This window comes from Paroedura picta, chromosome 15 (genome assembly GCF_049243985.1).
Source record: "Paroedura picta isolate Pp20150507F chromosome 15, Ppicta_v3.0, whole genome shotgun sequence".
Classification (NCBI taxonomy): Eukaryota; Metazoa; Chordata; class Lepidosauria; order Squamata; family Gekkonidae; genus Paroedura; species Paroedura picta.
This window is the reverse complement of record NC_135383.1, coordinates 12,132,663-12,152,352: the sequence shown is the minus strand read 5'-3', so window position 1 is coordinate 12,152,352 and position 19,690 is coordinate 12,132,663. Positions and strand designations below refer to the sequence as shown.

Genomic DNA, 19,690 nt, shown 5'->3' with positions numbered 1-19,690 from the left:
ACGCTAGAGGGCATCATCCCAAGGGTCAGACAGGACCCAGTGCTTGCACAGGGGATACCTTTACCTTACCTTATCCACCCTCCAAAGCTGCCCTTGTCTCCAGCAGAAAGTCTGGAGACCAGCTGTAATCGTGAGATATCTCTAGGCCCCTCTCTTAGGGTTGCCACCTTCGGGTTGGGGAAAACCTGGAGACTTTGAGGCTGGAGCCCGCAGAGGGCAGGGCTCGGGGAGTGGACTTCTGTGAGGCGTAACGCCATACAGTCAACCTTCTAAGCAGCCACTTTCTCCGGGGGAACTGATCTCTGTTGTCTGGAGAGGAACTGTAGTTCTAGGCGTTCCCCAGGTCCCTCCTGGAGGCTGGCATCCCTGGTCTGTTCCAGTCTTCCTCCATGTTGCTTCATTCCTGGAAACAGGCCCTGTCTGGGCTTGAAGCACAGCTGCGTTCGGTTTACGCAAAAGAAAGCAAGCAGTATAGTGACGAGGGAACCTAATGTTTTTGGCACATTTTGCATTGGGGATTTAACAGGAAGCTGTGTTGTTTCTCCAAAACACGATCTCTTTCGTTCCCTGCAGTTTGCGTTCCTCCCCTTCTGTGCCTTGCATTCAGTGGGGGAACCACCCCACCCCCACCACATTCTGGGGCAATTCAGGGGTCTCTGCTGTCAAGCAGCACAGCCCTGGAACGAGCAGGGCCTTGAGGCTGGAGCGTGGCTCAGTGGCAGAACTGCAGACCCTGCGTGTGGAAAGTCCCAAGTTCAATTCTCGGCATTGCCCGTTTGACAGGTCAGGCAGTGGAAGAGATGAAAAGGGATGCTGATCAGGTTTGCTTGATCAGGGCAGAAGGGGAGGGGGTTATATAGTTTGCCGCTAAATAAATAATAAATCCCCCCCCATCCCAAATGATCAAGTCAGCCTAAAAGAACTCAATCCAGCGGGAGGGTGGGGGTAATAAAAGAAATTAAATCAAGGGCTGCCTCGTTAGCTAATACAATTTCATCTTATCTTCCACCAAACTGGATGCTACTTGATGTTATGGTTAAAGATCCGGGTTTGATTCCTCACTCCTCCACATGCAGCCGGCCGGGTGACCTTGGGCTACTCACAGTCCTAATAGTCCTGTTCTTGCAGAGCAGCCCTGTCAGTGCTCTTTGCCTCCCAAGGTATCCGTTGTGGGGAGAGGAAGAGAAAGCGATGGTCAGCCGCTTTGAGGCTTCTTCTCCGGGTAAAAGCGGAGTTGTAAAAACCAATCCCTTTTCTTCTCCGCTATCAATGGGGCAGGAGGGAGGAAACTACACAGTTGCTGTGAGCACCCTTTGAATTTCTGCCTGCCCGGGGCTCTTAAAGGCACCCCCGCCCTGCAAGGGAAAGAGCTCCTTTGTCCAAGAAAGAAAAAGCAACTTTTTAAGAGGGAGATTTCAAGAGGGAGAGGCGGGGCAGGCTGGGCCGAGCCCAGCCCAGCCCAGCCGGGGAGGGACTCCGGGCTGCGCTCCTCGCCTGGCCTTGGCAGAGCGGCGCCGGGTGGGCGATGGCTCGCTGCCTCCTCCCGCGGCTCCTTTGGGTGCCCCTGGTCCAGCTCTGCGCCGGGGCCAGCGTAGGCAGGCTGCAGCTCGACGGGCGTCGAGGGGCAGAGGTAAGGAGGCAGGCAGGCAGGCAGGCAACGGGTTAAGCTCAAGGGCTACAATGAAAGGGGGGGTCATGGGGGGTGCTTTGTGGCTGCTCAGATGGGGAGGGGAAGGCCTTCTGTGCATGCTCAGAGGCGCACTGCAATCTCCAAGGCAGATTTCCTTCCCCGGGCGTTGCAAGCCCAAAACAGGCTCGGCTCAGTTCGGATGCTCAGCGCAGCTGGATCGCACCTAAGTTCGGATTCCAAAGTTCACAGGGTGCGTGTTGGCGCCCCTCCCGCGAGGGTTCGGAGGTACACTGCCTCTGCACATGGAGGTTCCATGCCTAAGGATCGTGGCTGATGACAGTAGGGCTCCCTTGGATCAGACCAGAGGGTCCTTCTAAACCTGCGTCTTGATTCCACTGCTGGCCAAGGGCTTCTGGGAAGACATTTTCCCTGCTTTCCGTGTTGCCCGTGAGCGCACTGACTCTGTGTGTGTGTGTGTTTTTGTATGTGTGTGTGCAAACTTCCAGTTGTGTGTTGCCAACTTTCTGACTAGCTCTTGTGCCTTGCATGACCAGAACACCTTGAAAAGTTACCTCTGCCCCTTAGTGTGAAAGGTATGGGCGGGGCAGCCCCAGGGCATCCAGTGTTAAGGTCGCACTGGGGGGGCCTGCAAAGTCAGACTGTGCGTTAAAAGCAATTTTGACCCGCTAAGTATAAATCATGGGGGTTTGCTTAGAAGTCCACATTGGATCTCTTTGGATGTAAATGAAACATCTCCAGGGCCATTCTTCAAGGCAGAATTCAGCCCCAGAACTTGTAGTCCCGGAATGCCTCAGGGCATGTGCAGAGTGCCTTTTGCTTATTGCAGCACACCTCTGGCCTATGGCAGAACAGCCAGAGCATAAGAGATGGCTTTGAGAGAGCCTTTCTAGGGAAAGTGCTGTCATGATTAAAAAAAAAAAAATCCTTCTAGAGTGGGAAGGAGGAATCCTGCAAAAGTACAGCCTCCCCTCTTAGGGTTGCCAACTCATCCAACGACTCCTGTAGAAGAAGAGCTGTTTCTTTATACCCTGCTTTTCACTACCGAAGCGGCTTACTAACACCTTTCTTTTTCTCCCCCTACACCAGACAGCCTGGGAGAACTGCTTTATGAGAGAGAACTGACTAGCCCAAGGTCTCCCAGCCGGCTGCAGGTGGAAGGAGTGGGGCATCAAACCCGGTGCACATACATTAAGCTTGATGCCAACCGAGAGCAGACATGGCAGCAGTGAATCATTCAGAGATTCGACAGGCATCCTCTGTCCATCATGGAGGCCGAAGATTTAGCATTGCCCAGGGTTCAGGGAGGCCAGGCTAAGCTGCCACTTGTCCTGGGGAAGCAGGAAAAGTCCTCTGTAGGATTTCCAGCAATCAGGAGACTTCAGGACTGTACATTTGGTGCAGGCTCTCGGTGCCTGTTGAGAAGCGCTTTGCACATTCTCAGAGGCATGCCTTCAGATTTTTTTTTTTCCACATCCCAGGGCTTCTCACTCCTCCCTGTTTCTTTGCTCCTTGGATCCGTGCCTGGCACACAGCTTTGCACACCAGAAGTCTCTCCTTCTGCGCATTGACCTGTGGTTTTCTAAGGGTAGCCCCTGCCCTTAGCCACTGACGTTTCTCCCTCCCCTCCTTTTGCTTTGTTTTTACTCCCATTCCAATCTGCCGAGGGGCCGGCAATCCGGAGGAGACCCAGGGACACATTTCCATACCATAATGCTTTTCTCGTTTCCTGCTGTTTGGGGAATATTCTAGAGAAAACGATATTTCCTCTTTTGCAGCTGTGGGGGGGGGGGACACACAAAACAGGAGATTAAGTTTGGGGTCTTGAGAAAGCAGCTGAAGACGATGCCAAGTCGACTGTACAAGTTTTCAGGCCGGTTGCTTTGTTCTCTTCGCTGAAAGCTGGAAAGATTGACTCGGTTGGCCTCGGGGGGTTCTGAGAAAAACCAGCCTATTGATATTATCTGAGTGTAGAGCTGGCGTTTGGTTCTGACTGCTTGCACCAGAGCTGAATTCTGGAGTGTGTGTGCATGGGGGGGTGGGGGATGTTTCCCAACCAAGATGGCTTGCAAAAAAAAGATTACAGTCTCCTTTATAGAATCATAGAGTTGGAAGGAGACGTGTACTCCGTCTAACCCAGCCTCTCTGCTCAAGGCAGGAGCATATTTTCTTTCTCTGGTTTTCATAGCTGATTCGTGCTCTCAGAATTACCCTATACTTCTGAGATCTGAAGGTGAATGGACTGAAGCCCAAGATGGAGAAGTTGTTGGGAGGAGAGCTGGACCTGACTTTGCCTCTTTGATCCACCATTGCTGGAACAACAGAAGAAGAGTTGGTTTTTAATATGCCTTTTCTATACCCAAAGGATTCTCAAAGTGGCTTACAATCATCTTCCTTTTCCTCTCCCCACAACAGACACCCTGTGAGGTGGGTGAGGCTGAGAGAGCCCTGATATTACTGAAGAAGAAAAAGAGTTGGTTCTTATATGCCGCTTTTCTCTGCCCGAAGGAGTCTCAAAGCGGCTTACAGTCGCCTTCCCTTTCCTCTCCCCACAACAGACACCCTGTGAGGTAAGTGAAGCTGAGAGAGCCCTGATATTACTGCTCCGTCGGAACAGCTTTATCAGTGCTGTGGTGAGCCCAAGGTCACCCAGCTGGCTGCATGTGGAGGAACGTGAAATCAAACCCGGCTCGCCAGGTTAGAAGTCCGCACTCCTAACCACTACCACCAAGCTGGCTCTCAAAAGAATGCTGCTGCTGCCATTCCTGCTTTGGTCAATTCTCAGTTAGGCTACTACAATGCATGTAATACTGGTCAGACCTGGTAGACTGTCTGGAAACAGCATGTAGTCCCAAATTCTGCTGCCTGGGGGTGGTGTTCTGATACACATAAAGAGAGTCCAATTAAGGTTAGCTGAGAAGAGTAATTCAAAAGGTTATAAGAGCCAGTTTGGTGTAGTGGTTAGGAGCGCGGACTTCTAATCTGGCATGCCAGGTTCGATTCTGCGCTCCCCCACATGCAGCCAGCTGGGTGACCTTGGGCTCGCCACGGCACTGATAAAACTGTTCTGACCAAGCAGTGATATCAGGGCTCTCTCAGCCTCACCCACCCCACAGGGTGTCTGTTGCGGGGAGAGGAAAGGCAAGGCAATTGTAAGCCGCTTTGAGCATCCTTCGGGTAGGGAAAAGCGGCATATAAGAACTTCTTCTTCATAATGTCTCCCCAACATGAACTTATTTGATGTGGAGGATGGGAAAAGCCTTTGTTTGGGTGAGTGTAATTTGTGTGTGTGTGTGTGTTTAAATTGTCTGTATTCGTCTGACCCCTTGGCAAGCTGTATTGGGTGCGTGTCCTGAAGCCCGGCTTCGATGTCCTCCTGATCCGTCCCTACTCATCCTCTGGTATTATCCACAGAGAAGAAATGCATGCCAACAGCATAAAGGAAAACAAAGATGATAGGTAGTTCCAGGTGTTGCATTTTGCTTCAAACAGGGGAGCTGCAGCCTTTCCGAGGGAAGCCCATGTTGGACTTGTTGTTTTTTCCTACTGTTGCATCCGGGGTCTGTTTGTTCCAGGAATCTGCCCTGAAACGCTGATAAGGGAGTGCCTTGGAGAACAGGGCTGGTTCAGACAGACACCAGAATGGGGTGTGGGTTGGCTCACTGCTGAATTAACTGTCAAGGCGAGCTCAGAGGCTGATTCCTGGCCTCCTCTTTACATGAGAGCAGGGCGTCTGAAGAGCATTGGAAACAGGGTTTTCTGGCTGGGAGGCTGGTGTGTAGGACGCAGGGGGTTGTGAGACTGAGGAGGTGGAGTTTAACCCTTCCCCTCCAACTGTCAATCCCGGCCTCAAGCTGCTATTTGCCCCCCTGGGGAAAACTGGTTAGATCTGTGGGTTCAAAGGAAGCCAGGGCTCTGGGACTACAATCAGCTCTTCAATCAGACCTTAGCATGGTGGGACAAGAACCGAACTGAACCAACAACCCCCCAGAAAACCCCAACTCGTATACACAGGAGAGACGCTGGTTCTTCCCCCCAGTGTGTGCTCTTGGTGGGTTTCAGGCTTAAACTGAAACTGCAGTGTGGAAACTGATGTGACGGGAAAGGGTTAATCTCCCATGGTCCTGACCCAAATATTTTCTCCCCACCCCCTAATTGCTATTTAGAGTTATTTATTATGATTGGGGGGTTCTGGGTGGTTTTTTGGGGGGATGGGCATCATCTGGCCATGGAATTGGGGTCACTGTGGGTGAGCAGGTAGTTGTGAGTTTCCTGCATTGTGCAGGGGGCTGGACTAGATGACCCTGGAGGTCCCTTCCATGATTCTATGATTCTGTATCCAAGCATCTCATCATGGATCTTTTAATGTTCCTCCTCATTTGACTCACCTTCAGCAGAGCGTCTGTTCCCATCTAACGTTGACCAAGAACATTCACCCACCTACAGTCCTGTCCATCCAGCAGGTTTTTACCCTCTGTCTGCAGAAAGTCCGGTCACCAGGTGATATTTAAAAAAATGATTTTGCTTTTAGAGATTCCTTGAGAAATATGGCTACTTGGAATCCAATCGTCAAGGAATTCGGCCGGCGGTGTTCTCGGAAGCTGTCCGGTAAGGCCTTGTGTTTTTGGGGTCCTGTTCTCACTGCAACCTTGAGTCTGGCTCTTTTCCCAACTTGGCCACCATGGACTAAGACCTGCAGGGGGGTTGAGGGCCCTAATCTGAACCATTGGCTATCATTTCAAAAAGAAGGTGCCACACCCTCCCACCTAAGATTCCCCGATGTGTATTTACATAATTGTGGGAAAGGGGAAATGGCAGGTGTATTTAACACCCTTCCATCACCCCTTTCTTTAAAAAAAAAAGAGAGACATTCGGTGGAGACTAATTTGGTCCACAAACGTGATTCATTAGAAGTGATTTGGCCCATAGAGATGGAACTGGCTGAGAAGCACAGGGAATGCCTGTTCCTGCTGGCAGGGCCACACACGCTGCCTCAGTTGTTTCCCTTGTATGGTTGGGACTCCTCTTTGAAAGCGGCGATTCGGGGCCAGCTGGAAGATTCCGTAGATGCCAGCGCTGCATTCTGGATTCTGGCCATCTTCAAATACTCCCTCAGTGTTATCCCTCCCCTCTTTCCCTGCCTTCACCAGTATGGAAATCCAGCCGTCCCTCGGTAGTAGATACATACTGGGCTGCTAGAAAACAGAAGCTGTTTATATTTGGGTCACCCACTGACCAGGGAGGGAGCAAGACTGAATTTTGCAGAATTTTGCAGGGTTGCAGTCCAGTTGTCCCTCTTGGCTTTTCTTCCTCTTCTTTTTTTAATTAGTGTTTGTCTTAGATTGCATCTACAGGCCCCCACCCAACAGCAGAATGTGTTATTTTGAGAGCTAGCACTTGACTTCCCTCTAGCTCCACGTACGGTTGATCCTTCTGTGCGGATCCTTCTGTACTCCCTTCGGGTCGGTCTGGATTTCAGTCGGACCGTCTGATTTAAATGGTATTGAAGGCCCCCATTAGCAGAGAGGCAGAGGTATGGGGCGGGGTTTTTTTCCCCCCCAAATTAACACACAGTCCTAATTTAACAACACAGCCACTCTATGTGGAAGCTGAAGTTAAAGAGCACTTTATTTTTAGCTCTGCGGAGTTCCAAGGTTTGTTCACTTCTGTCGCGGCTGTGTTCCAGGGAATTTCAGCGGGTCTCCCACTTGTCTCTCAGTGGCCGGCTGGATGCTTCCACCGTGCGCCAGATGAGCTTTCCCCGATGTGGCGTGAATGACGCAGGGAGTTTCACGGCATGGAAGGAGCGCATGGACGCCCTGTTCTTGGGCCGGAGGGCTGAGAAGAAGCGCAGGAAACGGTACCCCCACCAAAGTATGTCCTTCTGGGAGATGGCAAAGACAGTTTTCCTCGGGGGTCAGGAGTGGTTTATCCTAGGACAGTGGTTCTCAACCTGGGGGTCAGGACCCCTTTGGGGGTTGAATGGCCCTTTCACAGGGGTCGTGACAGGGCAAGCAGCTTGGCCAGGGGGGTGCCATCTATACAACAGCCTTGCGGGGTAGATCGAGATAGAGCGTTCTGCCTGGAGCAGCGGAAAAGAGTGAGATCGGCATGGTGGGATAAGAGAGAGAACTGAACTGAGTGGTTTAATTTCTGTGAAAGAACCCTTGCATAGTTTTATGGTTGGGGGTCACCACAACATGAGGAACTGTATTAAAGGGTTGTGGCATTAGGAAGGTTGAGAACCACTGTCCTAGTAGCACATGGAGTACATGCTAAGGGCTCCACACTTCCCGGGACCCTTCAGTGCTATACAACTAAGGAGCCTTCATACGGTCATTGTTATGGGGTCTTCGCACTTATGCCACTTGCAAGCTGGAAGAACGAAAAAGGGTGATTTGAATGCTCTTACTGTGTGGCTCATTAAATCTTCTGCAGTTAGGAGAAGAACTCTTGTGTTCCTACGGAAGCATGCTTATTGAGCATGTGTGCAGCCCACAAGCTGCATAAGTGTAAAGGTCAGATGTTGGGGCATCTGGCCAAGATTTGAGAAGCATGAGGATGAATGTGGGACTCTGGTTTACAGCTAGCTTGGTGTAGTGGCAGGGGCTCATGGGAATTGTAGTCCATGGACATCTGGAGGACCACAGGTTGACTACCCCTATGCTAGAGGACAGGAAGGGCTGGAGGATCATCGGCCATGGGGTCGCGATGGGTTGGACACAACTTCGCAACTAACAACAACAAAAATTACGTGTATCGACCATCTTATATAAAATGGTGTAACGTTGCCGCTGGTGAACAGGATTCTTTAAAATATACCCGCGCAGAGGGGAATGTTTTGAATGGCGCACCCATCTTTTTATTTATGATTTTCACGGTTTGACCAGTTCCACACGTAAGCGCCTTAAAAAGATGAATCGCATAGTTGCCGTAGCTTCCAGTTCTGTAGTTCCCCTTTCCTGGATGCATACCAAACTGCAGGAATTTTCTAGACTGTTGCTGAAAACCCAAATTCTGCTCGTCCAGATAGACTGCCTCCGTTTTGAAGCTCTTCTTACAAAATCAAACAAACATAACACCACCCAACCGCCACCATCTCAACCCCCCGCTGGCCTTTATGCTACCTCTTCTTCTGCCAACCTTGTGCTTGCTGGTGTTTCCGCTGCAGAGAGCGAGCCAAATCAGAAACTGCATTTGTGCCCGGTGGCCTGGCCTACTGCTCTTACTAAGCCTCTAAACGCGAGGCTCAATTATTCCGAGTGAAAAAGGAACGCTCGGTTTTGCACTGTTAATCTTTTTATTTTGCCAACACGAGAGACAACGTTTCTGTAGCCATTTCTGTAGCCACCGTTCTTCAGCCTTCCAAATGCCGTTGCAAACCAGAATGTAAAAACCAAAGCGAAAAACCGGCAAGAACTTCAAACTGCCTCCAAGGTAACATCTGGATTGAAACTTCGTTCCCTGCCAAACCGTTCTTGTTCAGAGGAGGAGTCCTGCAGGGCCACTGATTAGATTAGAGCCGGACCGATCGCTTTGCAGATATTGAGGGACCGGGACCAGTTCCTGAGGACCGGCTCTGTGGAGTTCATGTCTGTTCCTAGAGAGCTTCTGGAAGCTGAGAAACAGCTGTGCTGGAGCCTTGGGAAATGTGAAGGGCTGGAGGAGGCAGGTGCTCCTGGGAGATTTCCAGCTGGGCCTGACAAGATAGCATCTGTTCTTGCTGGCTGGGAACCAGTGGCGTCACGGGCCCGGTTTCTCTTTCCCCCTCTTACTGCCCATCAGTGCTTAAGCCTCTTTCCAAATAGGGATTTGCAGATGGAGAAATCAGAGACCGGTTGTGCAGTGAAAAGCAGGTTCTGGATGCCTTTAAAGAGGCCTTTCTCAATTTTTTTGGCACTGAGAACCACCGGAAATATTCTTTAGGCTTTGAGAGACCCTAGAAGCGGTGCGTTCATGCATAATATGGTTAGGAAGCAGAGCTGTGGACATGCCCACCTGGGGCTCCTCCCTTTCCCACCCCCTCCAGACCCATCATGGACCATGGAGGGAGGCTGGGGGGGGGGGGGAGGTTCGACCTGACCATAAAGGCTCGTATCAGCCGATAAATATTTTAACAAATTTAAAATCTTTATTTAAAAAATTGTTAACTCCCACCCATTTAGGAAACCCTTCCAGGGCCTCCGAGAAACTCCCGGGTTTCAGGAAACCCTGGATGAGAAAGGCAGCTTTAAAGTCTTGTCGCTGAAGTGTTGGAGCTCTCCAGAATATTTCAGCAGGCTGGAAGGCCAGTTATCAAGGAGGAGGGGAGGTGTGTGTTTGTTGGGGGGGAGCTGAGCATGATGCAGAGACCAGAGAAGGCCATGCTTGGGTGCAAACGGATTTTCACGATGCACCAGTATTTAAAAGCGGGAAAGGGCCATATGGAAAAGTTATCAGCTGGTGTTTTTTTTTTTTCCCTGGCACCTGGAGCGACTGGGGACTCCTTGCTGCCTCTCTACTGCAATCCGCTTCCCCCCACGCATTGTGAGAACCAGCCTGGCATCCAATGGTCTCTCTTAACTTGTTGGTTTCTGCCTTTCGCTCTGGAAAACTCAACGCATCTTGAACCCGGGCCAGAGATCCTGGAGGGCAGCCCTCCTGGCGTCTGAGTCATGCCACGTCCCTCCCCTCTTAATTGCCTTTAGTCATTTTCCTGTCATGTCACCGAGCGGGGGAACGAAACAGGTTTGTGTCCCACCCTGAACAAGGTGTGGTCCTTGGGGCCTGCTGCGGCTGGGCTGAGTGGGAGAGAGCATTGCCTAGTTGTGAAAAAACACACGTAGGGATGTCGGCCTCCAGGAGGGACCTGGGGATCCCCTCGAATTACAGCTACAGAGATCAGTTCCCCTGGAGCAGGGGTGGGAAAACTGTGGCCCTCCAGATGTCCATGGACTACAATTCCCACGAGCCCCTGCCAGCTGGCAGGGGCTCGTGGGAATTGTAGTCCATGGACATCTGGAGGGCCACAGTTTTCCCACCCCTGCCCTGGAGAAAAGGGCTGCTTTGGAGTGGGGGGGACTCTCTGGCAGCGTGCCCCACTGAAGGCTGTCATCCCTTGGGTGCTTCTCCAAATCTCCAGGACTTCCCCTACTTGGATCTGCCAACCCAATTGCCCCACCCCCTGCCTGTGACCTGGCAATCCTATACATACATGGATGTCACCACCCAATGCTATTTCTGACTAGCCTGTCAGCCTGTAAATTTGGGCCAAACAGCACGTAACAGGCCTGAGCTGGAAAGCCCAGATTCATTCTCTGTTTCTAAACAGCATTTTGTGGGGGAGGACCCTGGATTGGAGCCACCGTGCTGACAATTCCCAGCTCTGGGTTGGGAAATATCTGGAGAGGTTGGGTTTTGGAGAAGGGAAGGGACTCAGCGGAGTCTAATGGCATATGATGCCCCCCCAAAACAGCCTTTTTCTCCAGGGGACGACCACAAAGGTTGGGGATAGAACCCAATTGAGAAAAACTGAAATAATTTGTTACTAGGGCTCAAAAATGTTTAAAAATCTCAAAAGAGTATCTTATTGGGCTCACATCAAACATCTCAGTGTGTACTCCACAAATGCCAACAAGTTCAGACCTGACACGTTTCAGTCATACTGATCTTCATCAGAGGTACACACAGTTGTACAGATGCACACAGTTGTACATAGCATCCCCCCCCTCCAATTTACAATGGGTGGTGGGTGGATCTGATCTGGCTGGTTTTGGTCCTGCAAAGCATTTATATTGGCAGAATCCTCAGCCAGCAAATATTTCCTATTCCTCCCCCTGGGTATTGGGAAATCCTGTTCTTTGGAAAAAAGGCCCTTTGTGTTATTTATTTCTCCAGGGGAACTGATTTCTTTTGCCTAGAATTCAATTGTAATTCCATGAGATCTCCAGCTGCTACCTGGAGGGTGGTAACCTTAGGGACAATTGATACATGTTTGCCTCAGTTCGTTTTGGGGACAGTGGAATTGAATTTGCTTCTCCCTACTTCATGCCACCTTTTGCCATGGCTATTTTTTACTATTTGCGATCACTTCCCCCCCCCCCAATTTTCTGATGCTGTCATGGCAGGAATATGATCTCCCCTTTTTTGTTATTCTTTGATCCCAAGCAATCAGGGATCACATATTAGATGTGAGGGTACTGTAACCCTATACAGCCAAGCAGTGCTGGTTAATTGGCTGATGTCATGTAAAGAAAGCCATTTCAGAGTGAGGGCAGTGCCCTTTGGACAAGTCACCTGGGTGATCCTAACCAGTCGGGGATCATGGACAGAAACTATTGTGGTTTTCTCTCCCCCTTCTCAGAATATCACCAAAGCCGTGTATGTGTGTGTGTGTGTGGGGGGGGGGGGTGCTCCATCCGAATGACGATTTTCGCAAATCGACAGGGATCCCTTATCCAGAGGGTTACATCTTAATATTAAAAAGTAGCACTCCATCTTGAATTTATTATGGGTTTCTTAAGAGCTTATTTGTCTATAGATTGCATTCTGTATCTGTTCCACTCCATCTCCAGGGGCTCAGTGAAAGTTGGCGTGGGTGGTGTGTCAGAGGACATTGTGTGTTTGTTTGTTTTTTTTGGGGGGGGATCCTGACAGCACTGACCTCCTCCCCTCCTGGAGAGGAGCTCATGATGGAAGGGGGGGTTGGGGGGGCTTCAGTCTTTGTTATTCTAGGTGTCCTTGATATCTCCCTTGCTTATTGCGGTGAGCTCATTGTTTATCTTACAGTCCAACAGGAAGCATCTCAGTCTGAGCCAAGTCTGGCTCTTTTTCTTCAGGAAGGGGGGGAAAGTTCATAAGATCCTTGCCGAGTTCTTTGTCTTGCAGATGGAATCTGAACTAGAAAGCTACGTTGAGTCTACACCAGCCGTTCTCAACCTTATTTTGGCCCAAGCCCTTTCAGGAGTTCTTCTCAGGCTCCAGGCCCCCCTGTGGTTGGTTGGCCACTGGCACAAGGAGATAGGCTCAAAAAGGCCTAGGCTAAGAATGAAAAAACTGTGCTCGACATACCTTGCCTTAAATGGATTTCTAGAACATTCGACCCAGAGAATTATGCGTGTTCGTTTTTTCCTCCGAAAGCATCGATTCGAGCACACCCAAAGGAACAGATCCCAGATCTCTGTTTCTCTTGACAAAGGTCAAACTTTCTAGCAATCAATTATGTCGTACGTGATGACAGCGGTTCCTATTCTGACTAGGCTAAGTACCCTTTTCCTCTGATGCTCCCTGTAGGAAATTCTTCTTCTGCCTTTGAGTCGTGCACACCAGAGATCTTGCACGTTCCAGCAACTGCTTGACACCTATCTCTTTCCTCTCGCAGGTGGCCAGTGGTACAAACGGCATCTGACCTACCGGGTGGTGAACTGGCCCTGGTACTTAACCCAGCAGCAGGTCCGTCTGGCGGTTAAGGCAGCCTTTGAGCTCTGGAGCAACGTCTCCTCCTTGGTGTTTTGGGAGGCAACAAGCGACTCTGCAGACATTCGCCTGACCTTCTTCCACGGGGATCACAATGATGGGACCGACAATGCCTTTGATGGGCCAGGTGCTGATTTTGCCTTCTTCGTCTGCTCCTCCAAACCCTCTAGCTGTTTACCAGTTCCTGACCGCAACTCTGAATTTCTCAGATGCTCAGTTACTATGACCACTCGGCCATCTAGTACAGGGGTAGTCAACCTGTGGTCCTCCAGATATTCATGGACTACAATCCCCATGAGCCCCTGCCAGCGCTGGCAGGGTCTCATGGGAATTGTAGTCCATGGACATCTGGAGGACCACAGGTTGACTACCCCTGATCTAGTACATAGAATCATAGAGTTGGAAGAGACCATACAGGCTACCTAGTCCAACCTCCTGCTCAATGCAGGATCAGACTCAAGCATCTATGAGAAGTCTCTGTCCAGCTGCTGTTTGAAGACTGCCCATGGGGGGAGCTCGCCACCTCCTTAGGCAGCTGGTTTCACTGGTGAACAACTCTGTGAATTTTTGTCCTGATACTTGGCCAGTACCATTCTAAAGGTAAAGGTATCCCCTGTGCAAGCACCGAGTCATGTCTGACCCTTGGGGTGACGCCCTCTAGCGTTTTCATGGCAGACTCAATACGGGGTGGTTTGCCAGTGCCTTCCCCAGTCATTACCGTTTACCCCCCAGCAAGCTGGGTACTCATTTTACCGACCTTGGAAGGATGGAAGGCTGAGTCAACCTTGAGCCGGCTGCTGGGATTGAACTCCCAGCCTCATGGGCAAAACTTTCAGACGGCTGCCTTACCACTCTGCGCCACCATTCTACTCGTAGTTCAAACCTATTACTGTGGGTCCTGTCCTCTGCTGCCAACAGGGACTGCTCCCTGCCCTCCTCCAACCTTTCAGATCCTTCAAGAGAGCCATCCTGTCCCCTCTCCACCTCCTCTTCTCCAGGCTGAGCATTCCCAAATCCCTCAGCCTTTCCTCCTAGGGCTTGGTCCCCAGGCCCCGGATCATCCCCGTCGGTCTCCTCTGCCCCCTCACCATTTTGTCTACATCCTCTTTGAAGTGAAAAGTTTTATCCCGTCCGGTGCGGTTCGCCCTTCCTCGCTTAATCTACGCAACCACCCTGAACGGCATCTGATCTTTCCCTCCAGGGGGCGCTTTGGCGCACGCCTTCTTCCCGCTGCGTGGCGAGGCGCATTTTGACAATGACGAGAGGTGGTCGCTGGACAGCAACAAGGGACGCAACCTCTTTGTGGTGGTGGCGCACGAGATCGGGCATACGCTGGGCTTGGAGCATTCCCCCGTGCGCAGTGCGCTGATGTCCCCATACTACAAAAAACTGGGCAAGGATTTTGTCCTCAGCTGGGATGACATTCTCGCGATCCAGAACTTATACGGTAAGTGTGGTTTCCTTGGATGCCACGCCTCTCACTCGGGTTGGTTTCTGATAGGGAGAAAGGCATTTGAATACGCCCACATGATCCATCATTGGACGCTTGGTCTGTCATGTCGGCAGAGTTTAAACATGCAAGAGAGGAGCGGAGGACCAGATGCTTAAAGAATAAAACAGTTGTATTACTCAGATCTTTTCCACAACAGGAATCTGGCCCAGTTGGATAAATGTTAAACCTGTATCGGGGGATATGACCATATCAAGAAGTTCCTAAGAGAGCCAGTTTGGTGTAGTGGTTAGGAGTGCGGACTTCTAATCTGGCATGCCGGGTTCGATTCTGCGCTCCCCCACATGCAGACAGCTGGGTGACCTTGGGCTTGCTACAGCACTGATAAAACTGTTCTGACCAAGCAGTGATATCAGGGCTCTCTCTGTCTGTTGTGGGGAGAAGAAAGGGAAGGTGACTGTAAGCCGCTTTGAGCCTCCTTTGAGTAGGGAAAAGTGGCATATAAGAACCAACTCTTCTTCTTCTTCTTCTTCTTCTTCTTCTTCTTCTTCTTCTTCTTCTTCTTCTTCTTCTTCTTCTTATCTAACTATGCTAAATACACATCTCCTCCGATGCCCCCTACAGGATGCTCTTCATACGCTTTTGAATCATGCACACTGCAGATCTTGAAGATTCTGACACAACAAGATCAGTATTGTACACTCCAGCTGGTAACAGCTCTCCAGGGTCTCCGGGTGAGATCTGTCACCACCCTGCTACTTGATCTTACCTGGAGATGCCAGGGATTGAACATGGCACTTCCTGCATGCCGAGGCAATATTCTGCCCCTGATTCACAGCCTGTCTCCTGCGGTGCCAGTGGTGGCTGGATACCAGGTGTCCACAGTTTTAACATTAGGGATGAGATTTTTGATGGGTGGCAAACAAAGGACGACCCTCTTCTTATCTCAGAAAAAGCCATGTTGGAAACAGAAGAGGGGAAGGAACTGGGCACAGTCAAGTGGGGAAAGTCGGCAGGATTCAACCTGGTGTTAAGAAAGAGGCTTCTTTCCCCTGCTGTGTCCCTAAGAATCCTTCCATGAAATTACATTTCTGGTAGCCAGCCTCAGATTGTACGCGATGTCTCTTTGGCAGGCAAGCCTCCCTGGGGCTCCACAATCCGGCTCCCGGGAAAGGTTTTTGCTCGTTTCCAGGACTGGAGCCAGGATCTTGAAGGCAGGGAGCACCGGGAAGGAAATCACAGCGCCCCATACTGCGGGTCATTTTTTGATGCCATAACTATAGGTAAGAGGTAATGAGTCATCTCTCCATGTCGGGGGAATGTGCTGGAAACTGAGAAGCACCAGGTTTGAATGTCGCTTCTTCCAGATAGGGTTGCCAGCTCCAGGTTGGGAGAAACCTGGAGACTTTGGGGGCAGAGCCTGAAGACGGCAGGGTTTGGAGAAGGGTGGGACTTCAGTGTGGTATAATGCCTGCTAAGCAGCCATTTTCTCCGGGGGAACTGAGCTGTGTTGCCTGGAGAGGAGCAGTAATCCTGGGGGATCCCCAGGTCCCACCTGGGGATGGGCATCCTTATTTCTAGAAACTTGCCTGGCAGCCTTGGGGGAGCTATTTTATCTCTGCTTCAAGCCCCAGTCAACAACAACAAGCCTTTAATAGCATATAAAAGTACAATATAAGAAGGGAAAGTGCAAAAGGATCCACTGCTAGTGAGAACAAAGGCAAAGATCATGCTTTAGGCATAATACATTCACGATTTCTCATGGCAAGATGTAAAAACTCTGCTACTGGTTCAATTATATCAGGGTTCTGGGATGTCAAAAGAAACGGAGTCTTTCGTTCATCCGAATGCAGTTCTCTTTTACACAGCAGTGAGTTAAGAAATTTAGCTCGGATCGAAGAAGAAAATGGACAATGGAAGAAAATGTGTGTAATTGATTCTATACAGCATTGTCCACAGGGGCACAACCTAGCTGAATACGGGATCTGTTGAAATCTCCCATATAGAACAGCAGAAGGTAGAGCATTAGTTCTAGCTAACATGAATGCTCTACGCTGTTGTGGGATGATAAGCCCCAGTCTGAAATACTGGCTTGTTGGGCAGAGGATTGCGTGAGGATTGCAAGAAGTTGCAGGGGAACACTTTAAAGCAGGACTCCCTGACTTTCTTGAGCAGGCAAGCACTTCTAGAACGCTAACAAACAGGTCATAAAGAAGGGAAATGTGGTAGAGACCTTCTAACATACTTCCTATGAATCCCATGCAGATCTGGAAGGCAACGTTTACATCTTTAAAGGCAGCTATTTCTGGACCGTATCGAAAGCAGGGAACACCACAGGCCCACAGTTACTCCGGACCAAGTGGCCAGGGCTTCCCTCCACCATTGATGCTGCTGCCTTCTCAGAGCATGATGGGAAATTCTATTTCTTCAAAGGTTGGTTAGGTTGCCTGGAAATGCCGGGCAAATTGTGAGGGGGAAGGGGGCACAACGTCATGAGAGAATTAAAAAAAAAAAATCCAACTCCATTTACTGACTGGAAGTATACACAGGAAGTGATGCAGGCTAGCGCTTGAAATTTCTGGAAAACTATGGTTTTACCATAGAGTTTCAAGCGATTCCTAGAGCTACTCTTTTGTCACTTCCTATATGAACTTCTATTACAGGCTTTCTCAACTGGGGTTTCTTGACAGCTCTAGGAGGGTTTCCCGAATGGGTGGGAGTGAATTATTTTAATATATATTTAAAAAAATAGTTCAACATTTATCGGGTGATATCACCATATCTGGGCATGTCAACATGACCCTCCCAAAATGACCTATGTTGGGCCTGTAGGCAGTAGGAAGGGGAGGGACCCCCAGTGGATGTGTCCACAGCTATGCTTCTCAACCAAATTCTGCACAATTGCGCCACTTCTGGGGTTTCTCAAAGCCTGAAGAATGTTTCAGGGGTTTCCCAACGATAAAAAGGCTGAGGAAGGCTGATCTAGAACATCCTGTTTCTCACAGTGGCCAATCAGATGCCCCCATGAAGGCCAAAGGCTCTCTCTGCAGGTTTCCCCTCGGCCATTGGCATGCAGGGGGGATAAAATGATTCAGAGATCCAAACAGTTCCAAGCTTGTTCAAAACAGAAGGAAATCTATGCTGCTGATTTTACACACTTACTGATGAAACCTTTAAATTATTTTGGTTCAGAAGGTTACAATATTTTTTCCCCCAGCATCTTCCTGCTTTTCGTTCCTTCTGGTGCGATGATTTTGGCAGGTCTGCTTTGTCCCACGGCCTTAAAAGACACCTAACGTCAACGTTCCTTCTCTCCCTCCTTGCAGGGGGCAGATGCTGGCGGTACGCAGGCTCCTCGCTAGAAGCGGGCTTCCCCCAGAAGTGCAGCACCACCGGCGATCTCCCGCGCCACCCGGATGCCGCTCTCTATTTCCAGCCCCTCCGCCATCTGGTCCTTTTCAAAGGCCCCAAATACTACGTGGTCAACGGGGAGACCTTCCAGGTGGAGCCGTACTACCCCAGGAGCTTGAGAGACTGGGGAGGGGTCCCGGCCATGGCCAACGGGGCCTTGACTCATTGGGACGGCTTTGTCTATTTCTTCCGAAATGACCGGTTCTGGAAATTCGATCCGGATAAGCTGCAAGTGGTGACATCTGGGAAATGGGCCCTTCAGCTGCGGTGGCTTGGCTGCCAGGCCGAGGACCCCAGTCAGGATGGAGTGTGACCTTCCTTGGAAGCAACTGGCTTGTCAGGGCCCCAATCCAGACACTGTGAGTGGTTTCCTGGGCCATGTTTGCTCTTCGGTTGGTCTCAAAGGGATAAAACCAGAAACTAACAGGGGCTCTGGGCTGAGAGGAGTCACCCTGGTGAAGCACAGAGGGCTCGTGGAGACATTCCTGTTCACGTCGTGGGCTTTTTAAGGACCTAGCGATTTAGGCAAGAAACAGGAGTGGCGTCCAGTCTTCCCAGTGCTGGCTGGAAGGGACTGGGTGGTCATTTGGCTATCAGCCAGTCAAGAGGGACATGGTTGCCTCCATGCTGCACCTAATTCTGAATTCCAGCCTTGCTCCAAAAACCATCAACGCCAACGGACAGTAGTTTCCTGTCTTCAGTCGCGGTCCCAGAACCTCATTGCTAAAGGACTAGACAAAATGGCGGGCCTCTTTTTAGCGGCAGGCTGTTGCTACGAGGCAGGCCGCCACCGAACTACTTGAACTTCTGTCTCAGGATCTCAGTGTTCCTTGTTGCCGTCTGCGGTGTGGAACCGTCAGCGGCTTTTGTCTTGTGGCTGTACTGACGGGGGGTCTCTTATCCCCAGTCTCCTACAGATTTGTGTACCATTTTTAGAACCCGGCCTGTTATTTATTATTCTCACTGTTCTTTGAACAAAGGGTTTGTACCTCCTTGATGGATTCCCACCATAATTCTAAGGCAAGGTCGAGGGTTTGGAGAATGCTCAGAAAAGAGATCTGGTGGGCGTGATACTGGAAGGGGGGGACGTTGGACCCATGGCTTCTTGAAAGAAACTCAACACTCTCCCGCACTTGCTCAAACTCAGGAAAGCATCCAGTATGCTGACATCACCCGGAAGTGACATCGGCATGTCTGAGATGTTGGGGGTGACACTCTGGTTTTGGGGAAACCTCTATGATAAAATATCAGCCTCAAAACATAGCATTTTTACCCCAAACCTAGAGGGTCATTCCCTGATGAGCCCAATGTGCCAATGTAATTTGTGGGAGATGTCAGAATATTCTTCCTGGTCCGGGGATGAAGTGGGGGAGCAAGGTTTGCTGTAAAAGCAGCTGGGTTTTTTTTTTTGGGGGGGGGGTTCCATACTTTCTGAGAGAGCCAGCTTGGTGTAGTGGTTCGGAGTGCAGACTTCTAATCTGGCAAGCCGGGTTTGATTCCCCGCTCCCCCATAAGTAGCCAGCTGGGTGACTTTGGGCTCGCCATGGCGCTGATAAAACTGTTCTGACCAAGCAGGAATATCAGGGCTCTCTCAGCCTCACCCACCTCACAGGGTGTCTGTTGTGGGGAGAGGAAAGGGAAGGTGAATGTAAGCCACTTTGAGACACCTTTGGGGGGAGAAAAGCAGCATATAAGAACCAACTCTTCATCTTCTTCAAAGTGGGGAA

The 19,690-nt window shown here is 50.4% G+C and overlaps 1 protein-coding gene across 3 annotated transcripts; it reads left to right on the top strand.

Annotated features, from left to right (window-relative positions):
- Positions 1–1,459: 1,459 nt before the first annotated feature.
- Positions 1,460–18,958, top strand: MMP28 (matrix metallopeptidase 28). 3 transcript variants are annotated; one of them, XM_077311814.1, is made up of 8 exons: positions 1,461–1,630; positions 6,180–6,256; positions 7,335–7,522; positions 13,008–13,229; positions 14,304–14,549; positions 15,686–15,835; positions 16,818–16,985; positions 17,879–18,958. In XM_077311814.1, exons 1-8 carry the CDS (start codon positions 1,526–1,528, stop codon positions 18,274–18,276), a joined length of 1,554 nt encoding a protein of 517 aa, XP_077167929.1. In that variant the 5' UTR covers positions 1,461–1,525; the 3' UTR covers positions 18,277–18,958. The 3 variants fall into 3 exon arrangements, with proteins under 3 accessions (XP_077167931.1, XP_077167929.1, XP_077167930.1); XM_077311815.1 differs by having other exon boundaries at positions 1,464–1,630; positions 7,368–7,522; XM_077311816.1 differs by lacking the exon at positions 15,686–15,835 and having other exon boundaries at positions 1,460–1,630.
- The last annotated feature ends 732 nt before the right edge of the window (positions 18,959–19,690 follow it).